The sequence below is a fragment of the Odocoileus virginianus genome, chromosome 3 (genome assembly GCF_023699985.2).
Source record: "Odocoileus virginianus isolate 20LAN1187 ecotype Illinois chromosome 3, Ovbor_1.2, whole genome shotgun sequence".
Taxonomy (NCBI): domain Eukaryota; kingdom Metazoa; phylum Chordata; class Mammalia; order Artiodactyla; family Cervidae; genus Odocoileus; species Odocoileus virginianus.
In genome coordinates this window covers 24664995-24690085 of record NC_069676.1, presented here as the reverse complement: position 1 = coordinate 24690085, position 25091 = coordinate 24664995, and the positions used below count along the sequence as shown (strand labels likewise).

At 39.6% G+C, this 25091-nt stretch overlaps 3 protein-coding genes across 3 annotated transcripts in view; 2 read left to right on the top strand and 1 right to left on the bottom strand.

Moving 5' to 3' along the window:
* ALDH7A1 (aldehyde dehydrogenase 7 family member A1) overlaps positions 1-4951 on the bottom strand; it is a 36524-nt gene extending 31573 nt beyond the window's left edge. The window contains exons 1-3 of the mRNA XM_070465087.1: positions 4717-4951; positions 3064-3117; positions 2308-2373 (exon numbers count right to left, since the gene is read on the bottom strand). Of these exons, the coding sequence (XP_070321188.1) occupies positions 2308-2373; positions 3064-3117; positions 4717-4908 (312 nt within the window). The 5' untranslated portion in view covers positions 4909-4951. The remainder of the gene's footprint in view (positions 1-2307; positions 2374-3063; positions 3118-4716) is intronic.
* Positions 4952-8793: 3842 nt separating this feature from the next.
* PHAX (phosphorylated adaptor for RNA export) lies at positions 8794-18649 on the top strand. The gene is made up of 5 exons (XM_020879430.2): positions 8794-9423; positions 11109-11722; positions 13617-13737; positions 15087-15170; positions 17404-18649. Exons 1-5 carry the CDS (start codon positions 9328-9330, stop codon positions 17671-17673), a joined length of 1185 nt encoding a protein of 394 aa, XP_020735089.2. The 5' UTR covers positions 8794-9327; the 3' UTR covers positions 17674-18649.
* A 98-nt stretch (positions 18650-18747) lies between these two features.
* On the top strand, positions 18748-23742 carry SPMIP10 (sperm microtubule inner protein 10). The gene is made up of 3 exons (XM_020879427.2): positions 18748-19993; positions 20539-20647; positions 23505-23742. Exons 1-3 carry the CDS (start codon positions 19908-19910, stop codon positions 23712-23714), a joined length of 405 nt encoding a protein of 134 aa, XP_020735086.1. The 5' UTR covers positions 18748-19907; the 3' UTR covers positions 23715-23742.
* The last annotated feature ends 1349 nt before the right edge of the window (positions 23743-25091 follow it).

Below are 25091 nucleotides of genomic sequence, written 5' to 3'. Positions count from 1 at the left end.
TTCCACTAGAATTCAAAACAACACATGCAAAGAGTGAATCTTAATGCAACTTATGGACTTCAGTTACTACTGATGTGTCTGTACTGGCTCACCAATTATAAGATGTACCACACTAATGCAGGGTGTTAATACAGGAAACTTAGGAGTTCAGAATAAGCCACCCCAGGATGGGCCAGTCTGACAAGTTCTTTGGCTTTATTTTGAGCTACAGATAACTAAGGCCCAGGAGACTCAGGAAAAGATTTCTAACTCCCCTTAACAGCCTAAAAGAAATTAAAAAGGGAAACATGTATATTATCTAGGGTGAAACAGATAACCAGCCCAGGTTGGGTACATGAGACAAGTGCTCGGGCCTGGTGCACTGGGAAGACCCAGAGGGATCGGGTGGAGAGGGAGGTGGGAGGGGGGACCAGGATGGGGAATACATGTAAATCCATGGCTAATTCATTTCAATGTATAACAAAAACTACCGTAATGATGTAAAGTAATTAGCCTCCAACTAAAAAAAAAAAAAAAAAGTTTGTAAAAAAAAAATAATAATAAATAAAGTGAAAAAAAAAAAAAAAAAGAAATTAAAAAGGGACCTGTACCAGGAGTTATCAACAGAGAAAACTTTTTATATCTGACTTATCTGCACGAGAAGGAAAGCGTCTGCTTACCGAACACTTGCTCTGCTCACATTCCTAGCAACTGTCCTCCTCCTCTTTGAAGCCCCGTGTTCCTACTTAGCTCAGGATGGTATATAAGCTTCAATTGCCTGGCTGCCTTTGGGTCTCATATCTTCATGCCTCCCCCTCATAAAAAATTAAAATTTGTTTTTCTCCTGCTAATCTGTTGTATATTGGTTAATTATCAGGCCAGCCAAAGAACCTAGAAGGGAAGAATAAAAAATTTTCCTCCCCTACAGTTTCACCCTAAAACTGTTCTAAAATAGTCTATTAATTGAAATAACAAAAACAATACAACTGTCCCTCAGTAACCATGAGAGACTGGTTCAGGACCCCCATGGATTCCAAAACCTATGGATGCTCAAGCCCCTTACACAGAGTGGTGGAGAACAGTCAGCACTCCGTACCTGCAGATGTGAGCCCCGCAGATGTGGAATGAGCCGATTTAAAATAAGCTGACATGGCATCGGCCACTATTCTCTACATTGCTAAGGTGAACTTCACTTAGCATACTATTGACTTTTGCAAGCAGTATTTTCTTTGTTCAAGGATTTTTTCAGTTCAGTTTTTGATTGTATATCATAAACCTGGAGCTTAACTTATAGCCAAAATTAGTTAAAGGAAACATTCTTCCTGCTTTGCACAGAGGCAGTCTCTTGGCTAACAGTAACCCTGCATCCAATTCAGGGCTCTCCTGGAGAGTCTGCCCTTTCCCAAGTTCCGGGAGCAACCACTGATTCTGGAGGAAAAAACAAAAAAAAAAACCACTGAGGCTCAGCAGTTCCAAACTCAGCAGCACATGGATCTAAAAATCAAACAGGTGCTAAGGTTTACCCCTGCATGTAAGCATGTTAAATGATTAACTCATTTAACCCTTTTGATAACCCAAGAGGTAAGCACACCTGGCCTCCCCTTTTCTACAAAAGACAAAGCACACGAAGCGAAGTAACTGTCTGGGGTAGAGCTGGGTTAACCTTTCAGGATATTCCTATAGCTTCAGGCCAAGTATCTCAGGCAGAAGACCAAGAGAGAGGTTCAGGGTAAACCGGGAGATCCAGACTAAGCCAGTTCTTTACTCTCCCCTCCTCCGGAGCCTGGCCCTCATCTATTGACAGCTCAGGGTGGCCCAGCCCAGCTCGTCAATTCCTACACCTGCTCACAGAACTGGTGGAGACAGAGAGGGGGAGGCAGAATTAGCCTCAGAGCCTCATCAGACTGCAGAGGAACTGGAGCCTAGGCCCTATGAGGGCAGCTGCTGACACCACTCCCTCTGAACCAAGAATGCCGACCTATTGCTAACATCCCCTCCCTGCCCCTAAAAAAACTTGGAGGTGGGGGAGGAGCATATGGTTTATTTTTAGCATAGATATTCCTTTCTCTTTGCTTAATTTTTGGAGACTTGGGTGTTCAGAGATCAGTTGGAGACGCAAGTGTTCATAGATTGTTTACGCTACGACAGTACAGAGTTCTTTTCCCTTTAAAACTACCTTGCTATTGAAGGCAAAATATGGAAAAGAGTACTAGTTCAGGACTACAGCTTAGAGATAGTCACAGCCCCCAAGAAGCTCCAGTTTCAGCAAGGGGGCGCTGGCTGCCTCCCGTCTGTCATAGGTATTTGTGTCACGGACTCCATACTTACATCTGCCCAGATGCTCCATGCTTCTCTTGCTTTCTTTACAGTTTCTTCATAGTCAGCCATGCTGGCCTAAATAAAGATTTGGAGGGAGATAAAGGGAAAGGGAAAGGGCAGTGATGATCTCCTCCTAAGAACACAGACTTGTGGAAAAGAATTGTAAAATCCCCAGTGACCCTAAGATTTGTGGTTTAAAATGATTATCACAGCTTACATATCCCAAAACTTGCTGGAATTTGTTAAGTTAGACTCTGTACCTTTTAAAACCTTGCCTTTCAAAGCAAGGTCCAGGAGCCTCATCTGTGAGCAATACCTGAAGTATATTAAAAATTCAGAACCTCAGGCTACAACGTAGATTCAAGAGGTCAGAACATTCATCTTAACCCAAGTCCCCTGGTGATTCAGAAACATAGACCTCAATGGAACCCCTCTTGGGTAGTCCTCTCTAGGGGTCACCTTTTCCAGGGCATATACATCCTCACAGAGTACAGGGTCTCCCCAAGAATTTATTTTTTTTCAGCCAGGCAGTGTAGCATGCAAGATCTAAGTTCCCCCACCAGGATCAAACACATGTTCCCAGCAACTGAAGCCCAATACTTAACCACTGAACCTGCAGGAAAGTCCCTCCCCCAGACATTCTTAAATGTTAAATTAAAAGGAAACATTCTTTGACTTTGTAAATTTGTATTACTCAATGATAACTGGCACAAACTCCTTAAGGGCATTTTGCATTAAAAGAAAAAAAAAAAAAAAAGCACTTACCTGTCTGACTCTTGCAATGGGCTCATTGTTAGCAGGACAATAGGTGGTGATAACCTAAAACAAAAAGATGATCTATATAAATAGAAAATGGGGGAGCAGACTTAATGCAGGAAGGTAAAAAGGAAGGTGGGGCGGAACTAAGATACAATAACCCAACTCAGAACCTTTATGTTGTTGGTGGTGGTGGTGGTTTAGTCGCTAAGTAGTGTCCGCCTCTTGCGACCCCATAGGCTGTAGCCCGCCAGGACGCTCTGTCCATGGGATTCTCCGGGCGAGAATACTGGAGTAGGTTGCCATTTCCTTCTCCATAAACAGGAGACTACAGAGTTTTCACTTTTGACCTGAACACTCAGAACCACCTTTTCTGCAAAACCCACCCTCGCCATCTAAATATTAGGCATCTAAACAAAAGCCTAAAAGTAACATGTTATTTTGCCTCTTCTTTCATTAACAGACCAAAGTTACAAGTTTTAGGGACTTCCCTATAGCTCAAATGGTAAAGACTCTGCCTGCAATGCAGGAGACCTGGGTCAGTAAGATCCCCTGGAGAAGGGAATGGCAAACTGCTCCAGCATTCTTGCATGGAGAATCCCATGGACAGCGGACCCTGGCTAGCTAGGAGTCCCTCGGGTCGCAAAAGAGTCGGACACGACTGAGCAAATAACACACACGCAGTTACAAGTTTAGCTTATTCCCTCTCTCCATAACTCTGCCCACCCTCTGGTCAGAAGTGTAAATGCCAAGGCTAAACAACCATGGGAAAGGCGTGTGTCCACATGAACTGGAGGGATAAATTAGAAAAAAAAACACCAGGTATAGCTTTAAGAAGGCTTTCCAGAGATGGTATTTTATCCATGAACCTAATGATTGGATACCACAGGAAAAAACAGGATAAAACCACCAATGGGGGATTTGGGAACAATTAAAACCACCTGCACTTCCTACAGCTGCAGATAACTAAAAAATGCCTTTCCTCTAACAAAGCAGGTTCATTCAACAAACTGTTGGGATGTTATATAATGTTTTCTTATGAAAGTTTTCTTTCCTATGCAGCCCTCAAAAATAATCCAAGTGATAACAACCTTACCTTTCCATCCTAGTCTATAAAACATTTTATTGAACATTAATTGAGAGTCAAGCTATTGTTAGGGTTTGGAAATAGAGAAATGCTGAAAATCTGGCCCTCAAGGAAGCTCTGAGCCCAGTGACTGCAAAACAGGATTTCAGCAACTCCGAGCTTGCATTCCAGACGATTCCAAAAAACATAAAACTGTACTGTTGAACGTTACCTGTGGCGCACGTCACATGTGAGGAGTAGAACAGTAGTAGAAAAGTAGAAAAGTCAGATGATTTCCACCGCCAAGTGTGTGCCATTTCGCACTACAGAGGGCAGAACTCTGCCGTGCGGTTTTAAGCACGCTTGGGAAGGTCAACCGTTTTCTGCTTCAAAATGAACTCGATTCTCGGTAACACGCGGGACCTAATATCTAATGGTACTTTTAATGGTCCTACTTGAGAAAACGTTTACTATGGACTTCAAAACTCCCCACCCAGTACAAGCCGACAGCGTCCGCGGGGATAAGGGCTGGGCAGTGTCTGTCCGGCCTCCTAGGGCGAAGAGAGGCCGCAGAGATTTGCCCAAGACGTGCATACCTCTCCCCGGCCTCCCCAGCTTCCATTATACACGCCGTCGTTTTCCTCGCGGAGCCCCAGCTCCTTCAGCCAAGCATATTGGGGCTGATTGATAAGCAGAGTGGACATGAAGGCGGCAGGCCTGCTCCAAGGTCCGGAGAACTTGCTCTTCCTTGCAACGTGGACACAGAACAGACCGGGAACACGCCACATACTGAGTCAGGGATGCGAGGGGCGCCTGCGGCCCGAGGAGCAACTGAAGTGCGGCCCCGCCCCCGACCCGGAGGAGCCCATTGGGTAGGACCGGCCCCGCCCCCGGCCCGGAGGAGCCCATTGGGTAGGCCCGGCCCGGCCCCGCCCCCCCCGGGCACGCCCCCCGCCGTCGCCCAGCCTAGGTGGGTCTTGCGCGGGAGCCGGGAGCTGTGGCCTGTAGGTTAATCGGGGCCTGGAAAACAATGAGGGTGAAACCCGGGGGAAGTGAGCAGGCTACTGCCATCTAGTGAAAGACGGCGGGAACGGCGGCACCAGTTAGGAATTTTTTCCAGCAAAATATTGGCTCTAAAGTATAGCGAGTTAGAGCAGGGCCTCTCAGGCTGTAACGTGCATGTGATCTCACCTAGCTGTCGTGTTAAATGCACACTGTGATTCGGCAGGTCTGGACTGGGCTCTGAGAGTCGGTATTTTTAACCAGTTCTGGTGAAAAAGAGAACTGTTTCCGCCCCTTTGTTACATTACAAATTAGAGTTTTCTAATTAATGAAAAATGGTAAATTGCGGTAGTTCCCTCCAAATATTCTGCGTGGGTATATTCTTGCTTTTGAAGAACAAAGACGGTTTTGATCAATTTCCTTTTTTCTCCATTTCTTCTTTCTTCCTGCAATATTCTTGCCATCCCCACCATCCCATCTGCCACCTAATTCCACAATAACTAGGCCTATCCTATTTAAGGGAAATGGCAACATCTCAATCAGCATGATTTGGGCAGGAGTTTAAAATATACACACACCCTCAAATCATTGCATAAATAAGGTGATTCCAAACCTACTTTCCCAAAATATTACTTCTCCATACTCACCTTGTGGTCTTCCACATGGCAACCAGACAGTTGAGAGTCACACGTTTCTTTACAAAGCCTGTGTTTTCCTCTCATGGTGCCTTTGCCCTACTGTTCCCTCCACCTGTAAAACCTTTCCTTCCATCTCTGCATTCAAGCTTTATCTGTTTGACCCTTAGAACATAAATGATTTCAACAAATCATGTTGAAATAGGCATGTATCAAGCAAGCATTTATCAGAAACTGTAGTAAGTGCTGGCAATATCTGAATGGTGTTTCCACTTGAAAATGTTATGCTTTTTCCCCATTAAGGCAAGGACCACCTCTGATTCATCCTTGCATGACTCCACAATTCCCAGCATCCTACCAGGCTCACATTCATTTACATCACTGGGGGAAAAAATGAACCTATGAACACACCTCAGCAGTAATAAGCAAGGATACCCTGTTCAGCATTGGTAATCTGTATCAACAACCCAACTAATCCTGTCCATCCACTCCTAGGACTGACTCACTAATTTCCTTCATTTTAATTCTCCTCGCTTTCTGGCTGCCAGTAAGATTCTTTGCACATGTATCCCAACATCACATCCTTCCATTCTCTTCCCTTCCATTTGATTCAAAAAATGAAAAGACATTTACAGATGCACTAAATTTTAGAAGCAACACATGACGCTCTCAAGGAATATTAAGTTCCATCTCTTCACTAAGTCAAAAAGAGTGATTCATGGTGGTCTCCCTCTAAACAAGTTTTGGGACGATACACACTATCTGCCTATATGGAAAATAGGGAATACATCTCTTTTCTACCTTCTTTTTTCAAAACTTACTTAGCCTGTCAATAGGAGGTCAGGAAAAATCACCAACAATGAATTTGATGGGGCAAAGCGGGAAGATATAGAATTAAATGAATCCTATGAAAGCACATTTCACACTTGAAAAAGAATTAAATGGATTGTACATGAAAGCATATATAAAAACTGCAAAGCCCTACAGAAATTTAAATGTAAGGATACCCTTGAACTAATTTTGTATTAAAAGTAGAGGAGTTAGTAGATGGCAAATTCTACTTTTCAAATGACTTATTAAAGGCCTCAGAGAGTGGTTAAAGCAAAGACTCTGGAGTCACAGCATAAGTACAAACGACCTGTGCTTGGGAAGTCCTCTGTGAATACTAGCTGTCTTTATTCTTCAAAGATAGTTGGCCAGAAGGCGGAGTGATATGAACAGGCATGCTTGCCCCAAGGCAGCAATAAATTGGAAAAATCACCACCACCCAGAATATAATTTCATTATTGTAAACTCAGCATCTGATTTTTCAGAGCATGAGTGAGTGACACTAACTATTGCTCTGGGCAAACTCAGATTAATCAAGCTCACCAAACTATCAAACTATGATGTTGCAACTAACATGCTGGCTTTTCATTTAATGAGGAAAATTATTCTCAGAAAGGACCAACCATTCACATCCTCTAAATACTGCGTTCTCTTCCAGGGTACATTCTACCTATCCAGTGGTTTAATGAGCCCAGTGTCACAAGAAGAGTTATTGATTAATAATATTCGATTCCAGCATTCAGTGGTATCAGGCTACTACAGTCTCTCAAATGTCCAAATTAACCTATAGATTCAATGCAATCCAATCAAAACATCAGAATTGGCAAGCATATTTTAAAGTTTAAATGGAAAGGTAAATGATCCAGGATAGTCAAAACAGTTTTAAGGAAAAAAAAAAAAAAGAACAAATTTACACTACCTGATTTTAACAATTATTTAAACAATTTTACAACTGTTATAAAGCTACAGTAATCAAGAAAATGTCACACTGGTATAAAGACAGACATAAAGATCAATGGATCAGAAATAGGGTACTCAAAAATAGACTTTCACATTTATAGTCAATTTTCAATGAAGGTGTCAAAGAAATTAAAAGAGAAAGAATAGTCTTTTCAACAGAGTGCTATATTATTTGGATATTCAGATGCAAAAAAAAAAAAAAAAAGAACCTTGACTCCTACTTCATGCTAAATACAAGAATTAAGTCAATATGAACCATAGACTTATAAGTAAGAACCAAAACTCTAAAACATCTAGTGGAAAACACTGGAGAAAATCTTTAGTGTTGGGGCTGTTCTATGCATTATATGATATTTAGCTGCATCCCATACCACACAGTATGTTAATAACAGCATGAAAATGTACTCCTACTTCACACTACACACAAGAACCCATTCAGGTGAACTGTAACTCTATGCAAAAGAAGTAAAATATCAGTTGTCTAGGAGGAGACCTTAGACAACCTAATAGACTTGTCTATTAGGAGACCTGGAGTCAAGACAGAGGTCTGCAAAAGCTTAGCTATGTAATCTCCCTTCAGTTACCAAAATAAAATGGGCCAAGTGACTTCTAAGTTCCTTTATAGGTACTAAATTCATATTTCAAAAATATAAATTCATTTTTTCCTATACAGTTTATACTAAGGAAATAATAAAACAAGTTTGTAAAAAGACATGTTCATTGCAAAACTGGCTACACTTTAAATGTACACCAACAGAAACTAAATAAATGATGCTACCTCCATGCAATGGAAAAACTGGGAAGTCATTAAAAAGGAGCTAGATATTTATGTATTGGTATAGAAAAGTGCCCTGGATAAACAGTTATATTGTTTCTTTTTGAAAGGAGATTACAAAATAGTAAAAGATACAAATAATAAGATCCCCTTTATACCCCCCAAAATTCAATTATTTCTTCACCATGTTTACATACAAGAAATCACTGGTCTGGGCACAGGTAGAAAAAAGTGAATAAAACAGGCATTTTGGTGGGGAAATTCAGACAAGAAAAATAAAACAAATAGGCATATGACTATTGACGCCATGAAGAAATAAAAAGGTGACAGGAAAGACAGGACCTTGTTTTAGTGAGAGTGCTTGAAGAAGACCTCTGTGGGAAGGGCGCGTTTAACCAGAATTCTGAATCATGTGAGAGCATAACCTCTGGAAGAATGGGGTGTCGGGGTACTGGAGGGTCTGTAGGCCGAGGGAACAGTAACTGCAGCGCCCTTGGGCCGGGAAAGGGCCCAGGATGCCTGAGGAATAACGAGAGGCGCCAGCGTGGCTGGAGAGCAGGAGAGGGACCCCAGCCTGAAGCACACAGCTGCAGCTCTGTCGGCTGTGCTGAGTGAGGTCTGAGCCGGACGGCGACCTCACATTCCGTCTGGAAGGCTCCCCAGGAAGCTACTTGCAGAGTGGATCAAGAATGGAAGCCGAAAGGCCCGCCTGGAGCATCCAGGCGAAGACTGGGAGACCGAGGGAGGAATCCCTCACGGCTGCCATGCGTGCACATCTTTAGGTTTGAAGAGAGCAGGTCAGAAGAAAAGGCGCAGGGTGTTGAGGCAGCACACGGGAGCAGTTTGCAATGATGACGTAACATCCGCGAGTCTCGACTCAGGCGTCCGGGCCAGGCGCCAGCGGCCGCCGGGGCGAGAGCGGCCCCCTCGCGGGGGCGCCCGAGCACCCACCGCCCGCCGCCCCGCCGGAAGTGCTCTCCCGGCCCGCCGCGCCGCGCCAGGGGAAGATGGCGCAGGAGGCCGGCGACATGGAAGATGGGCAGCTTTCCGACTCGGATTCCGACATGACGGTGGCACCCAGCGACAGGCCGCTGCCGGTGCCGGTGAGTGCGGCGGGCAGGCGGGTGACTCGGGGCCGGGAGCGCGGGGCCCAGGCGTCCTCCTGGCGGGCGCGCGGAGCCCGGCGGGCGGCGGGGAGACAGCGGGCCCTAGGAACCTGGCCTGGCATCTAGCTGCGAGGCGTGCGGCTTCCCAGAGGCGGGCGTGCGGTCGTCTCTTTCCCGCCTCCCGTGCTCCTCTTCTTGTTTTCTAAACCTACAGAATTCCCCCCTTCGGCGTCGCTAGGTTCTCCCCGAAGGGCAAATTTTCCCGAACAGGTAGAACGTGGGGTCGTCTGCCCACAAACAGCCTGTGGCGCTCATTTGCGCCCGAAGATAAAGGGAGTGAGGACCGGGAATTCATCTCTTGCTCAGGGGCCTGTTCTTCCATATTCCCATGGAACCTAGCTTCGTGGTGCCATAATGTGCCGCTGGGTTTCATGTTAGCTTCCCAGGTTTCTAAATAGGCGTTTGTCTTGGCCGCGCTACTCAGTAGCAAACTGTTTTGAGAAGGCTTTAGTGCCAGGCTGCCCGCGTTCGAATGCCAGAGCCGCCACTGTGTGATCGGTGACAGGGTATTTAGCCTAGTGCCCCATCTTTAGAGTGGGAATAATAGTACCACAGTGATGGGGTGGTTGTAAGGATTCGGTGGAGCCTAAATGATGGCTGACAAGTGTGTTAGTGCCGTTACTGTTTCCAGATACGAAGCCTTAACCTTCTGTCTTTAAAATACCCCTCCCCCATTCCTAGCACGGACTAGGAGCTCAACAAATAGTTTGATGTTTAGTTGAAAAAGCAAAGGTGATTCCTTTTGCATGTAGAAGCATCTTGGGAAATCGGTACCAAGATATTTTGTTTTTCAATCTTTTTCAGTTTTGCATAGATTGACTCTTGACTTAGTAAACTTAATGCCATGGACTCTGCGGTTTTACAAGTAATTTGTCAATGATGCCTACACATAGGATTTTACTCTCTAGTCTAAACGGAACATAGTCCCAAAACCTTATAAAGGCAGTTGATACATCCAAATGCAAGACAGGAGCCTTTGGAAAAGAGGAAAAGAAGTTCTAAGTGCCTGTAACAATTGTTGAATATGTCATTTTCAAACGTTCTGACAACTGAAAAGATTGAAAATCTTCTGAAGGTGAGAATTAAGAGCTTTGGCAATTTTTTGGAAAGCTGTTTTAGCATTAAGTGCTGCAATTTTTTGGAAAGCTGTTTTAGCATTAAGTGCTGCATTAGCTATATAGAAATAAGAATTTGTGGCTTTTAAAATGGAAATTCCAAGGAGTTCCCTGGTGGTCTAGTGGTTAGTATTGGCCACGTTTCCCGTGGGGGACCCAGATTCAATTCATGGTTAGGGAATAATCTTCAGAAGATCTCTGAAACCAATTCAGTCCCTTACATGGATTTTTCTCTCTCTCTCTCTTTTTTTTTTTTGGCTGCTTGCAGGATCCCCGAGTGACTCAGGCTAACACTCTCAGGGATCCTACAAGTGGTCAAAAAAAAAAAAGGAAGTTCTATGTAAACCTTTAGAAATTTAGGCACTAAATTGGTTTCAGAGATCTTCAAAGATCACTGCTGCTTTAAAATGGTTCCGCTGAATCCCTAAATAATTTTTTTTAGATAGCAGAGGGTGTGTGGGGGTAATGTCTTTTGTGAAATTGACTGTCATTTTCCTTCACTTGCAGAAAGCTCTAGGTGGGGACTGTGCAGTGCGGCCCTTCCAGAGTACTGCAGCAGTGTGTGCCCCGGTATCACATTATCGGACTGTGAAGAGTGTGGATTCAAGTGAAGAGAGTTTTTCAGATTCAGATGATGATAGCTCTCTCTGGAAACGCAAGCGACAGAAATGTTTTAACACCCCTCCCAAACCAGAGCCTTTTCAGTTTGACCAGAGCAGCCAGAAACCACCTACAGCTGGAAGGAAGAAGGTTAACAACATCTGGGGTGCCGTGCTGCAAGAACAGAACCAAGATGCAGTGGCCACTGAACTTGGTATCTTGGAAATGGAGGGCACTATTGACAGAAGCCGACAATCTGAGACCTACAATTATTTACTTGCTAAGAAACTTAAAAGAGAATCTCAAGAACATACAAAAGAATTAGACAAAGAGCTAGAAGAATATATGCATGGTGGCAAAAAAATGGGACCAAAGGAGGAGGAAAATGGGCAAGGCCATCTCAAAAGGAAACGACCTGTCAAAGACAGAGTGGGAGACAGACTAGAAATGAACTATAAAGGCCGATACGAGATCACGGAGGACGATTCTCAAGAGAAGGTGGCTGATGAAATTTCTTTCAGGTGAGCATTTAAATATTTCTAGAAGTGAACACTTGACCAATTATCTTCCATTTATAAGAAATACCATAGATTCCAAATACATTGATGGTGATGTTCCTTTTTGAGATTTTTTAAATCCAAAGCAAGAACTGGACTTACGTGGTTATATGAATGTGAATATAGTTGACTATTCTTAAATTTGGGCAGACCTGATAGAATAATTTTGTAGATTTTTGTGAACTTTTGAGCAACTTTCTATTGAGGGCTGTAGAACTCCTCAGATAAAAACAGATCCTTTTAAATCATATGGGTTTCTTGGAGTGTTTTCAAGCATTTGTGGCTTGTTTTTACAACTTTATTGAGGCTGATTATACATGTAATAAAATTTGTCCTCTTTAAGTGTTGACTTTTTTTGGTAAATTTATCGGTTGAACAATCTTAAAGCACTTCTAAAATATTTCCATCACCCAGTAAGATCCCTCATGCCATATTTAGAGTTAGTTCCTAGTCCCATTCCCAGGTAACTGCTAATCATTCTATTGCTGTCAATTTGCATTTTTTGGAATTTCATGTTAATAGAATCAAAATATGTAGTCTCTTGTGCCTGGCTATTTTCCCTCAGTGCAGTGTTTTTGAAATTCATCCATGTCATAGCAGTCATCAACAGCTTACATATTTACACACACACACTTGTATTGGCTATTACACTTTTTGGCAGTTATAAATAATTCTGTTATGAACTTCCATGTACACATCTTTGGACACATATTTTCATTTATTTTGGATAGATAGGAGTAGAGTTGTTTGATGTATGGTAAATTTACATTTCATGGTTTTTTTTTTTTTTTCATTTCATGTATTTTTAACATGAAATATCTAAAGTTTAAATTTTGTTTACATTTTATGAGCTCTAAATCATTAGTGAACAGTGTCACAAGTTTGAAAACATGTTTGGTTCAAAGGTAATATAACTAGTAGGAGAACAAGTATTTACTTTCCAGGCAAGCCTGTCAGTAGCAGTACTGGATTTTTAAAGTACTGAGGCGGTTTGGAATATGAATGCTGGAAAGAAACCTAGAGATTTTGTAAACCAATACCTTCACTTTACACATAGGAAATTGAGGCCTAGTAGTTGTGTGGTTTGCTCAAAGTCACTAATGTGTCAGACCTGGACCTGAAGTCTAGTCCCTTTATTCCTAGTCTAGTGCTCTTTCCACAATAGAGAAAAAGCAAAAGAAGCCAGAGCTTGCTAGGGAACTGGTAAGACTTCTGTAATATTAATCCTCCTTCATCTCTGCAGAGTATGGTCTCTCATGTTGGGTGTGCTATAGTTATTTAGGCTTCCTGTGTTTTTACCCGTCAGTGGTAAAAATAATTATATCTGCTTTGTAAGACTGTTAAGAGAATTAACTGAAATATAGTGCATATATAGTTCTTAGGATTGTGCTTATCTCATAATAAGCCTTTGGTAAATATTAGGTAAAAACATATCTGTCTGTTCTGAGACAGGGAGCCCACGAGGGAAAAGTCCAATCCGTTTTAAAGCTCCTGGACATCTCGAGTTAGGAGAGCTAAATTTTAGAAAACGTGGTATATGTTTGCTTTTAGACTTGCATTCGTCATGCTGTGTGTGCCTATTTCTTTTGAAATTTGCTGTAATCCCATAAGGCAAAGTGAAAAGGCCAGTATGTAACTTGAGATGGAATCTTGACATTACTGTCTGCTTGGGTGACCCAAGATAAGAATGTTTCCATGTCACTGATTCCAAGGTTAAATACTAAAGATTTCAGAAAGCAAATGTTACTAGAATGGGATGTTAATTCTATCTGGGAACTAAATTGGAGACTCAGGTAGATTTCCTCAACTTTAGGCAACAAATAAAGAGGTTGATATTACTTCATTTGTTCCTTATCAGGTTGCAGGAACCAAAGAAAGATTTGATAGCCCGAGTAGTGAGAATAATTGGGAACAAAAAGGCAATTGAACTTCTGATGGAAACTGCTGAAGTTGAACAAAACGGTGGTCTTTTTATAATGGTAAGGCTAATAAAATGCCCTTGTCTCTGATTGTTGGTTCTCTTATTTATGGATTATAACCAGTGTGTTTCAGACTTTTAAAAACTTCACTAATAATGAAAATTGAATTTAAATATTCAGTATGGTCAGTTTTTACAATTAGTACTTTTTTATTAAAAATGTATCTAAATTGTAGCTTGTTAGTGTGTAGTCAACAACAAATCCCTCACAGGCTTCATTAAGGGTAGGGGCTGAAATTTTAAGAAAAAAGTCAAAAAAAAAAGAAAAAAGGGCAAAGGACCTAGAATCTCAAACTTAGTGAGTGGGTTTTGGAGTTTGGGGTTTCTTGTTTTGAATTTTGGATGTGCAGCATACTAGATGTGACATTTAGCTAAATTATTTGACTTTGGAGACCTCAGTTTCAGCTATAAAATAGGATTAATCCTCTAATGTAAGGATTAAATAAGATAATGCGTATATAGTGCTTATCACAGTGCCCAGAACTCAGTTAGTAGTGGTGCAGAGAATTTTTCTTCTTTTTTATTTTGTTTTGTTATTTTTGGTTCATTTAATTCACACATTCTTGAAAACTGGTTCTGGGGGCAAACAAAAAATCTTGTTATGTATAAAGCACAGATACAGTGTATCTGTGAGTATTAAAAGTTCATGGGTGGTAGGGGTGAATAGGAAACAAAACGTCTAAAGAGGTTTCTGGGATTGAGGAAGGAGGAAAAAAAAAATGGTTAAAAAGCACTTTATTGTCCCAAAATGACTGATAGAGCAATTCTCTTGCCAGATCACACACAGTAGCAGGCTATGCTGTAGAATGAGTGGTCTTGCAGATCTCATTTAAATGAGCTTTCACCACAGGATGAGGATGAAGGTCGAATGGTTTCCTTCTTATTTGTTCCTCGTGAATTTGAGTAATAACATCACAAGAGACCCCATCAATATTATGCTGTGGAAATGGAGAGAAGAGTAACCAATTAGAAGTGATAGCACTGGGTGAGGAAACAGCCTGTGGACATAGATTATAGAAGTTAACAACAAACTATAATGATCATGAGTGTAGTGGCACCCCCTGTGTGTGTCGTAGTTTAAGGCACTGTTTTAGATACAGGAAGCTTATGTTGTAATGGGGGTGGGAAGGAAGTGGTCTAAAGAATAAATGTAGTATCTTCCAAGTATGCTAGAAAGTGATAACATGCTATGAGAAAAGAAATAGAGCAAATGGGAAGTCTGGAGAGGCGAGAAGGACATTGCAGTTTACCGGAGTGGCATAGTAAATCTTCCTGGAATGTCTCTGAAAGTTGCTCTGACCATTCATGGTAAGAGTCTACACAGGATGATTTTTCTGTTCCTTTTTGTAGAATGGCAGTAGAAGAAGAACCCCAGGTGGCGTTTTCCTGAATCTCCTGAAAAACACTCCTAGTATCAGTGAGGAGCAAATTAAGGTAAAAATGACAATGTCTTTGACTTTTAAGATCAATCATAATTTGACTGCCACTCAGCCTCTAGCTTCATTTTCTGTTGATCTCTATTACCTGCTCTGCCTTACCTTGACTGATTTTTTTAGTTGCTCTTTTCAAATAAAACTTGAACCTCTTATAAAGCTCTGCCTCCTCTTTTTCTCCCCTTTCAGAGCCAAGGTCATGATTCCTTTTATGGCAGTTTTTCCTGGTGTCTTAGCATGTAATTATTTTTTTCTATTCTCCTATAACTTGGCTTTCAGAATCTTAAGCCTTCCCTGGTGCCTTAGACAGTAAAGAATTTGCCCTGCAATGAGGGAGACTTGTGTTCGATCCTTGGGTCGGGAAGATCCCCTGGAGAAGGGAATGGCAGTATTCTTGCCTGGACAATCCCATGGACAGGGGAGCCTGGCAGGCTATAGTCCATGCGGTCACAAAGAGTCAGACATGACTGAGCAACTAACACACACATAACTAGGCTTTCGGGATCTTAGTTCCCTGATGAGGGATCAAATCTAGGCCTTCTGCACTGGAAGCATGGAGTCCTAATCACTGGACCACCAGGGAATTCCCTCTATAACTTTTTATTAATGAAAAATGTCACTCTTTTGAAAGATATAGTATGATGTGATGAAAAGGATTCTCTAAGATTCAAAGTCTAGGTTTTAATCTTAATTTTGCCATTTAGCAATTATAGACTCTGAGAAGATTGCTTACTGTCTCCTCCAGCCTTAATTTTTTCATCTATAAAGTGAGGACTTTAATATGTGCCCTGCCTGTTTAATATTACTATAAAAGAGTTAAATAAAATGATGTCTAAAAAAGCTTTTTCTTGGTAACTAAATCTGGACAAGCAATTTCCAGAAACAGGAGAGAAGAAAGGAACATTTATTCACCATGAGCCTCGCCCTAAGGCCAATCTTTACAGGACTGAACTCTTGACAGCCTGTCATTGGATGTCACCCTGCTCTGCAGATGAAAGCAAGAAAAGGATAGGTCTGAGATCACACAGAACTCTGCCTTCAGATCCAGGTTGTTTTCACTGAATCACCTGTCTTTGAAATTCAGTTCTTCTAACTCATTGTGAAGGGAATTTACTGTTTGTAGATTTTTATCTTAAACTGTCAGAAACATTGCATTATAATAAACAGTGGAAACATTTTTAATAGTATCCAATAATAGGGGAATGTTGACTTATAAGGACATTCTTAAAACAGCTATTGTGTAGCCTCTATTTTTATGAAGCAATTCTAAGAAAATTAGAAAATAATAGCTTAGAAGCAGAGTACAGATTTTTAAAGAAAAAGAGTCATGGGACAATAGATTGGTAGTTAAAACACCAAAATGTTACCAGTGCTTTGGTCTATTGTGAGGGGTTAGAAATGTTTTGGCTTTAAGATATTTTTGTTTTCTGTTTTTTCCAAAATTTCTGTTGTATATGGACTGACTACCTCTGTTACTAGAAAGGAAAATCAGAAGGTAGATATAATTTTATTGCAGGTAATTTCATATTTCATCCAAATAATGGTGTTATAGTTTTCCTTTTAGTCACTCTATTGTTAACAATCACAGTCTGTAGAATTTGGAAGCCAGAACTGAACTGAGTGGGCTTGTTTTCAACTTTTTCTCACTTGATTTTATTTTAGTATGTGTCCTTATAATTTTTCTTCTAGAGAATACAAAGTTTGTGAAGATAAAAAGAGTAAGAATAGTTAGAGGTTACTTTGCTATATTTTTTTAAAGTCCAGCTATAACGATCTCCCTCTGAAAGTAGTATGCACTAGGTTCTTATGGGTGGGAGGAGAAAAATTTCTCTCAGGTTATCTATTGTCTGCATTTGTTGTAACACATTAACAATATGATAAAAAGACATTTCTTTAGGCCATTCCCTGGTTTGTTTTATTTAAATATATAACCCATGGGAATGACATTTCCTCATTAATAAAGTTTGCTGTAATTTGGAGGGAAAGGGGGAACTTCATAATTTAATTTAGTATTGCCAGGCATTGTACTAGTTAGAATTGTTTTTATCAAGATGTTTGGATGTGTTTTCATATAAAATGAAAATACTGCTACTATGCTCCACTTACAGGTAAGTAGACACTTGAAAAAGTTGTGAATTTTCACACTGTTGTGAAGGCAACATAATAGGGTTTAAGGATATGGTAGTTTTAATAAATAGTAGTTCTTGTTTACTAAAGTTGTTCCTTTATTGTAGGACATTTTCTACTTTGAAAATCAAAAGGAATATGAAAATAAAAAAGCTGCTAGAAAGAGAAGAATACAAGTGATGGGGAAAAAGATGAAACAAGCCATTAAAAACCTAAATTTTCAAGAAGATGATGATACATCACGAGAGACTTTTGCAAGTGACACTAATGAGGCCCTGGCCTCTCTTGATGAATCACAGGAAGGACATGGAGAAACAAAGTTGGATGCAGAGGAAGCCATTGAGGTTGATCATTCTAACGACTTGGACATGTTTTAGTACATTTTGAGGAATAAACCTTTCTAAGATAACATTGTAATAAACATTTCTACTGAGATTATTTTACTTTGCACTGATAAACACAAAAATCTGGAGAGAATTGTTACTTTGTTTAAATAAAATTGAATATGTGGGAGATGAATGTGATAACATTTAAAACTTTCTCATGTCTGACAAAATATTTAAAAGTATATAGTGGAAGATTTAATTTCTTAATCTGTTGCATGTGCTAATTATTACTAGTTGATCATCAGTTTTGTCCAGGTCATTTTAACGTGCTGTTTGAAAGTTTTTCTGATTTATCTTTACAATGAACTATGATTGGTTTCAAAACATTCCATTAAAAGATCCTATTAAGACATAAATTGTTAAACTATTACAAATGCATTCAAATTTAGTTTTTCTATGTTTTAAGAACTCTTAGGCTTTTAATGATAGAAACTAAAAATAGGTTTATACTAGTGGCTCTTCCCACTTATGTGTTTGTTCGGAAGTAAATAAACATCAGACTCTTCAAAGAAGTATTGGTTCATAACTTTAACTTTGTTTTTGACTTATTAGTTACTTTGGTCATATATTTAAATACTAAATATAATCCATATGTGCATAATTGCAATGACATTTAAAAAATTCCCAGTGGTGGCCTGCCTAAGACAGTTTTACCTTATGTTAAGGAAGTTATGTATTAAAAATGTTTCTTCTGCATGATGTTTAAAATTATTCATTTTTATTTAAGAAAATAAAGCTAGTTTACTTAAGGTGTCCCAAGAGTTGACTACAGTTTACAGAGTAAGCAAAAATATGTAGGAAGCAGTTATATCTATTCTTCACAATAACGTACTTGAAGTCTTTCAGTAATTTTTGAAACACGTAATCATTGAAGTTGGATCTAAGCAGGGAAGGAAGAGGAAAATGGTTATTGGTTACATTTTATTCATAAAGAATGCAGAAATAAAATTAGAATTCTGGACGTCAATGAGTTTCGAGTGATTTTATTTTATAATCTCAAATTTTCTTTCATAAAATTGCCATAACCAAGGAAAGAAGCATTTTAAATAGGTAAGTATTTAAATATTGTCCCTAAAGTTTTTTTAACCTTTTATTTATTGAAGAATTTTTTTATAATTGAAGTATAATTGACTTACAGTATTACATTAGTTTCAGGTGTATAGCATAGTGGTTCAGTATTTTTATATATTATAAAATGATCACCACAGTTGCTGGGGTTGCTTTATGTGAGGTGATTTTAAAGGTTTGGTATATTAGGTAAGATAACACTCAGAAATCTAAATGTCGTGTATCCTTGTAAATTTTACTGATTTTTCTAGTGTAAGTTACAGTTTTTGAAGGATATTAATGTCTCAGGCTACTTCATCTTTAGTGGATTGCTCATTTCTCCCCCACCCACTTCCTAGCTTGTTTTATTTTCTTAACATTTGCAAACTACACAGATTTCTGGATTGTATTACATCCTAAGGTGTATAGAAACCAGTGTTTCAGTTTTTAAGGTTTAAGGTTTTGTTTATTAACATTACTCTTCTCTAAACCTTTCTAATTATCCAGATCTAGGAATGTCTTTCCAAACTCTTGCCAGAAATGTATTCCCTTAATACTGTCATCATACCAGCATACATTACAGTCATTCTTCCTGCTCAGCCTAACATTCTTCTCCTTGCTGGCTAGTAGGATTAACAGTAATAGCCCTCTGTGTCTCTGGCTTAGTAATTTAGGTGCTCATCCTCACTCATAACCTTTATTAGAATGAGTTTTTTTTACCTAAAATACTCTGTGATTCAATTCAAAACCTAGGAGATAAAATGGGTTGGATTGGCTTGAGTTAAGGCAAGTTTGATTTAAACTCACAGGTGTCTAAATATTGGCGAAACAGGAATCGGACATCAGCTATGTGCAGTCTATGAAGAGGAAAATATGAAGTGATTGTGAGTAATAATTGCTTAGTCCACTATATTTCCTAGTATCTTTGTCAAAGTTGTAGTATGTCTGCAAACATGCTTATTTTTTAAGTTCTCATGATAAGAATGATGGTGTACTCAAGGAGTATTTAAAAAACACTAGAAATGGCTCTAAGTCCCACATTCTTAATTAACTGCTGAAGCAATTACTACAGGTTGCTATGAAGTTAGCAAAACATTGTTACATCTGAGGCAGCACTGCCATCATAATTAGTAGACTAGTGAAGTTCTAGGTGAGAATTCCTGTCACTACAGGCAGTGATGGCTTCAGGCAAAGACACTTGTCCTATCTTACCTAAACTCCCCAACAACTGTTGTGATGAGAATTCAGATAAGCCTGCTAATAAGTGAGGACTTAAGGGTTTGGGGTTTTCCGGGGGTTTTGTTTGTTTTCAGTCTGGGAGTTACATTCATGGGGACGCCAATTCTGTGCTTCCCCTTGGTATCTATATAGAAAACTTTATGTTCCGGAACAAAACTGTGTGTGCTAGAGAAAGCAAGACTGTCCTGAGTGTAGAGCATGTACTAAATTCAGAAGCTGAATTACTGATTGTTGTGACTGGCCAGATTCCTTTATTCAGTGCATAGGCCTGAGCTAAATCATGCTGTGCTGTATTTTCCCCTTAAAATAACGCCAAAATGAACATGAGTGAGTTGTAAAGGACAACATGCAGTTAGAGTAATGATATCCAGAGTGGACTCTTGGTGACACTTGGGGATTTAATGGGTCGGTTATCTACTATTAATAGGTGAGTCTCAAAGCAGTGACTGCTCTGTCCTGCAAGCTGCAGGGGTCCAAACCTCAGACACAACTGCTTCCGTTCCCTCAAATGATGCTAAAGCAATTGTATTTAGTTCACAAGCTACTCTTTCTTGCTTTCTTAATCTTCAGGTGTTGTGAGATTCATTTGCCACGGTTTTCCTTAAAGCAAGGGATGATCCCAAGAAGTTATGTAATGCCTTGGAAACAGAACATGGAATTCAGGAATGTGAATCTGAAGGTATTTTCCTATAAATATTCATAATTAAAAAAAAACTACAGCATGTAATATATCTGTGAATAAACATACAACTCTACAAAGTCTGTTTTGAAATTTATTTTTCATTTTTTCAGCTTTATTGAGGAACAATAGACAAATCTGATTGTGTATATTTAAAGTATACAACATGGGACTTCCCTGGTGGTCTAGTGGTTGAGGCTTGTGCTTCCACTGCAAGAGGCACAGGTTTGATCCCTGGTTGGGGAAGTTCCTCATGCTGTGTGGTGTGGCCGAAAAAAACTATGGAAAGTTGTGAATCACTATGTTGTACAGCAGAAACTTACATAATATTGTACATCAACTATACCTCAACAACAACAAAACATTTTGAGGGCAACTTGGGGAAATAATTATAGCATATACAGCAAAGGGCTAATTTATTAAAAAATATTTTAAAATAGGAGCTTCCCTCTAGTGGTTAGGAATCTACCTGCCTGTGAAGGGGACACAGGTTGGATCGTTGGTCCAAGATGATTCCACATGCCACAGAGCAACTCAGCCTAGCTAGCCAGTACGCGCCTAGAGCCTGTACTCTGCAACAAGAGAAGCCACCACAATAAGTCTACCCACTGCCACTGGAGAAAGTCCACATGAGCAAGGAAGACCCAGTGCTGCCAAAAATAAAATTCTTTTAAGTGTACAGCCTGATGCTTTGTACATCACTGATTACCAAGATCAAGATAATTAACACATTCATCATCTCTCATAGTTAGCTTTTTTCCTTGTAGTAAGAATACTTCAAATCTACTCTCAGCGGCTCTCAAGTATACAGTACCATTTTATTAACTAGGGTCACTGTGTTGAACATTAGACCCTTAGAACTTACTCTTCCAAAACTGAAAGTTTGTATCCTTTGTCTCATTTCTTCCTCTTCCCAGGCCCTGACAACCACCATTCTAACAAAAGTTATTTGGTGCACCTGCCGCATAAACTGGCAAACAAAAGTTAAATAGCAATGTCTTACTCAAATAACCCAATTATAAACTTAAAATAAACTTAAAACTTAAAATAGATAAACAAAAAGATATCAGAAATACATGTCTGCATTTTCTCTACATAATGCCAACTCACAGTTGTTAAGTTCATCAGTTGTAGGCACCATTAATAGGCTGTAGTAGGGAGTGTGTATTATTGAAGTATATTTTATTTTCAATATGTTAACTTCTTCTGTACAGCAAAGTGATTCAGTTATGTGTGTATATAAATATACACACATTCTTTTTTCTATTCTTTTCCATTAATGGTTTATTACAGGAAATGGAATATATTTCTCTGTGCCGTACGGTAGGACCTTGTTGTTTATCCATTCTATATACAACAGTTTGCATCTGATAATCCCAAACTCGCAATCCAACTCTCCCTTACCTCTCCCCAACCTTGGCCCCCACAAGTCTGTTCTTTAGAGAGTGTATTTTTACAGCTGTACTGCAAAATCAGGTTGAAAACTACGGGAACAGTTTGGCTAGATTTATAGATAAGACTCCTTATTCACTCAGTGCTCCTATTCAGTAGTCAGCAGTTTCAAAACATTTTCCAAATTCAGATTGCCCATCCCCTTGTAAAGAAACAACAAGGTAAGTTGTTTCTTTAAAAAATATAATATTCTGTAATAATCAGACAAGTTTCAAGTTATGATTCCTAGGAAGAAAGGTGTGTATGTAACTAACTTCCACATTTCTAATCAATAAGCAATTAATGTTGAGTAAGAATATAGTTTATCAAAACAGATGATATTATAGAATATGACTATTATATATAAAACATTTCTATGATTCTTGACCTTACTCTTTAGAGCTATAATTAAGCATAAATTTTTCATTGTTATTTCACTTCTGCAATTTAGTTGACAGTGTTCCTAACAGTTATAAAATGTAATTAACAACTGGTGTATGGAGCATCTATCTTACAGAGTAAACGTGAAAACTAAAGGAGAATTAAAATGAAGTGAGTGTGTGCTGAGTAAACGCTAACTTTGCTTTTCTTCCATTGTACCATTTTTGCTATAGGAGTTGAAATAGCTATTTAACAACATAAAAACAAGAGCACGGCATAGGAGAGAGGGGGCTGCACCCCAAGACCAGGCCAGACTGCTATTCAACAATATCAGAGAATCAGAAATACATGTACAATTCAGATAATAACCTCTCACTACAGATAATAAGTAACTGTTATCTATCCAACAGCAGTTGCAGCAGCCTCCGCATCCCCTACAGCTCATTTTACTCTGTGGTGTTATTTAGTTGCTCAGTGGTGTCCGACTCTTTGTGATCCCATGGACAGCAGCCCGCCAAGCTCCTCTGTGTATGGGATTTCCCAGGCAACAATACCTGAGTGAATTGCCATGTCCTTCTCAGGGATCTTCCTGACATAGGGATTGAACCCAAGTCTCCTGCACTAGCAGGCAGATTCTTTACCATTGAGCCAGCAGGGAAGCCCTAAAAAGAGCTTTGAAAATCAGCAAGATTTTTCATTCACATATAATGTTTTATTCAACACTTAAAGAATTGTTTAATAATTCCCATTTTATATTTGAGAAAACTGAGTCCCACAGTGCATAAATGACTTGTACAAGGACACGTAAGTGGTGAAGCTAAAGGTCAGTGATCTGACTCCAAGTTTAGAGTCTGCAGTCCACACCACTGGCTCTTCCTGTTGGTTGGAAGACACCAGTTAGCACTGCTTTTTTAAAAAGGGTTATTGCTCTGCCCACTAGAGATTCCTTCTTGACAGTACCAGAAAAACTACTGGGCAACTTCCATCTTAATATAATAAAGTGGTTTTTGGTGTGATATACAGCAGATTTTTTTCTTCCTCTTAGCACGCAGAAGCATGTGGGATCCATGCTGGCCCTTTGGAAGACACTCTGTTTTTGGATCACAGTGAAAGGCTTTGCCATGGGGAAGATCGTAAAGTTGTCTTGAAGAAAGGCCCGCCAGAAATTAAAATTGTAGATATGCCTCTGCATTCACCTCTCTCCAAGTACCAAAGCACTGTGATTTCCCACGGCTTCAGGAGGCGACTAATCTGATCAAAGAATAAAATAATCAAGTAGTTCAGTCTCTCTCTCTTCCATAAATATTTCACCTACAGGTTTAATTTATTCAAAGGCTATAAGGCAACTGCATATTTTTTTACGTTATTATATCTTAGAAAGAAAATAATCTCTGAGAACACCTGAGATGAAGTAGAGGAGCAAGGAAAACTGTCTCACTGAAATTAATTTCAGAGTAAGCACTTAAGAAACAGCAGACTGATCCAGTCCTACCATCTATCTTCACCACACTCCTCTCTCTTTTTCTCCTCCTCATTCCATCCTTATGATTCATCTCTTCAAAAACTCAGGTAAACCAAACTGAGACAAAGTAGGAGGATGTGGGATTATTTTTGCTACTTTTCTGATTTACTTACTTTTATTTTCTTTCTTCCTCCCTCACCAACACACATACCCCTAAGAGACTGGTAACTAACCAATGTGGTTATTACAGGTGTTTGGTAGACAACTCTATAATGCATCATATAATTTTAGCTGAGATATACTTTCCATATTGGTTCAGTGTATCCAAGTATCAATATCCTACAGCGAAGAATTGATTGACATAACTTAAGAAATAAGAATGATTATGTGTAAAAATGACGCACTGCTGTGGAAGACAGTATAGTAGTTTCTCAAACAATCACACACAGAATTACCTTATGATCCAGCAATTTCAATTCTAGGCATATGCCCCAAAGAATTAAAAGCAGTGATGAACAAATATTTGTACACCAATGTTCACAGCAGCATTATTCATTGTAGCCCAAAGGTAGAAACAAATGTCCATCAGCATTTGTTGGGGACGAAAAAATTTTCCTCTGTTCTTCTAGGTTCTTCTGGTGGGTTTAAGAATTGAATTGACATGAGACAGATTAACAGGAGAAAATCAAACATTAAATAACATGTATACATGGGAGAGACCCAGGAAAACTGAGTAACTCACCAAAATGACTGAAACCCTCACTTTATGTATCATCTTCAGCTTAAGACAGAAGAGGATTTGAGAATAGTGATTTGGGCTTCAAAGAGGAAGAACGTAACTGACATGGAGATGGAAAAGCAAATGTTCCAAAAGTGTTTGTTGGGTCATGCAGAAACAATGGGACATAGATTGGATAGAGACCTTGAGCATTTTCCCCACCATACCTTGCTCATGTTTTTGCAGACATCTCTGGTAATATAGCTCTATTCTTGTAATAAGCCTTCTGTCTAAATTCCTTTAGGCACTTTAGGGTACCTAGCTCAGGGACAGTCTCATCACCCTACAGTATCAATTATTCTGTTCTACTTAATTTTCTCTAATTTTGTGTGGCCCTCTAAGTTACATCCTAGTAAGTGATTCTCTTTCAGATTATTCCTCATCTAATTTCA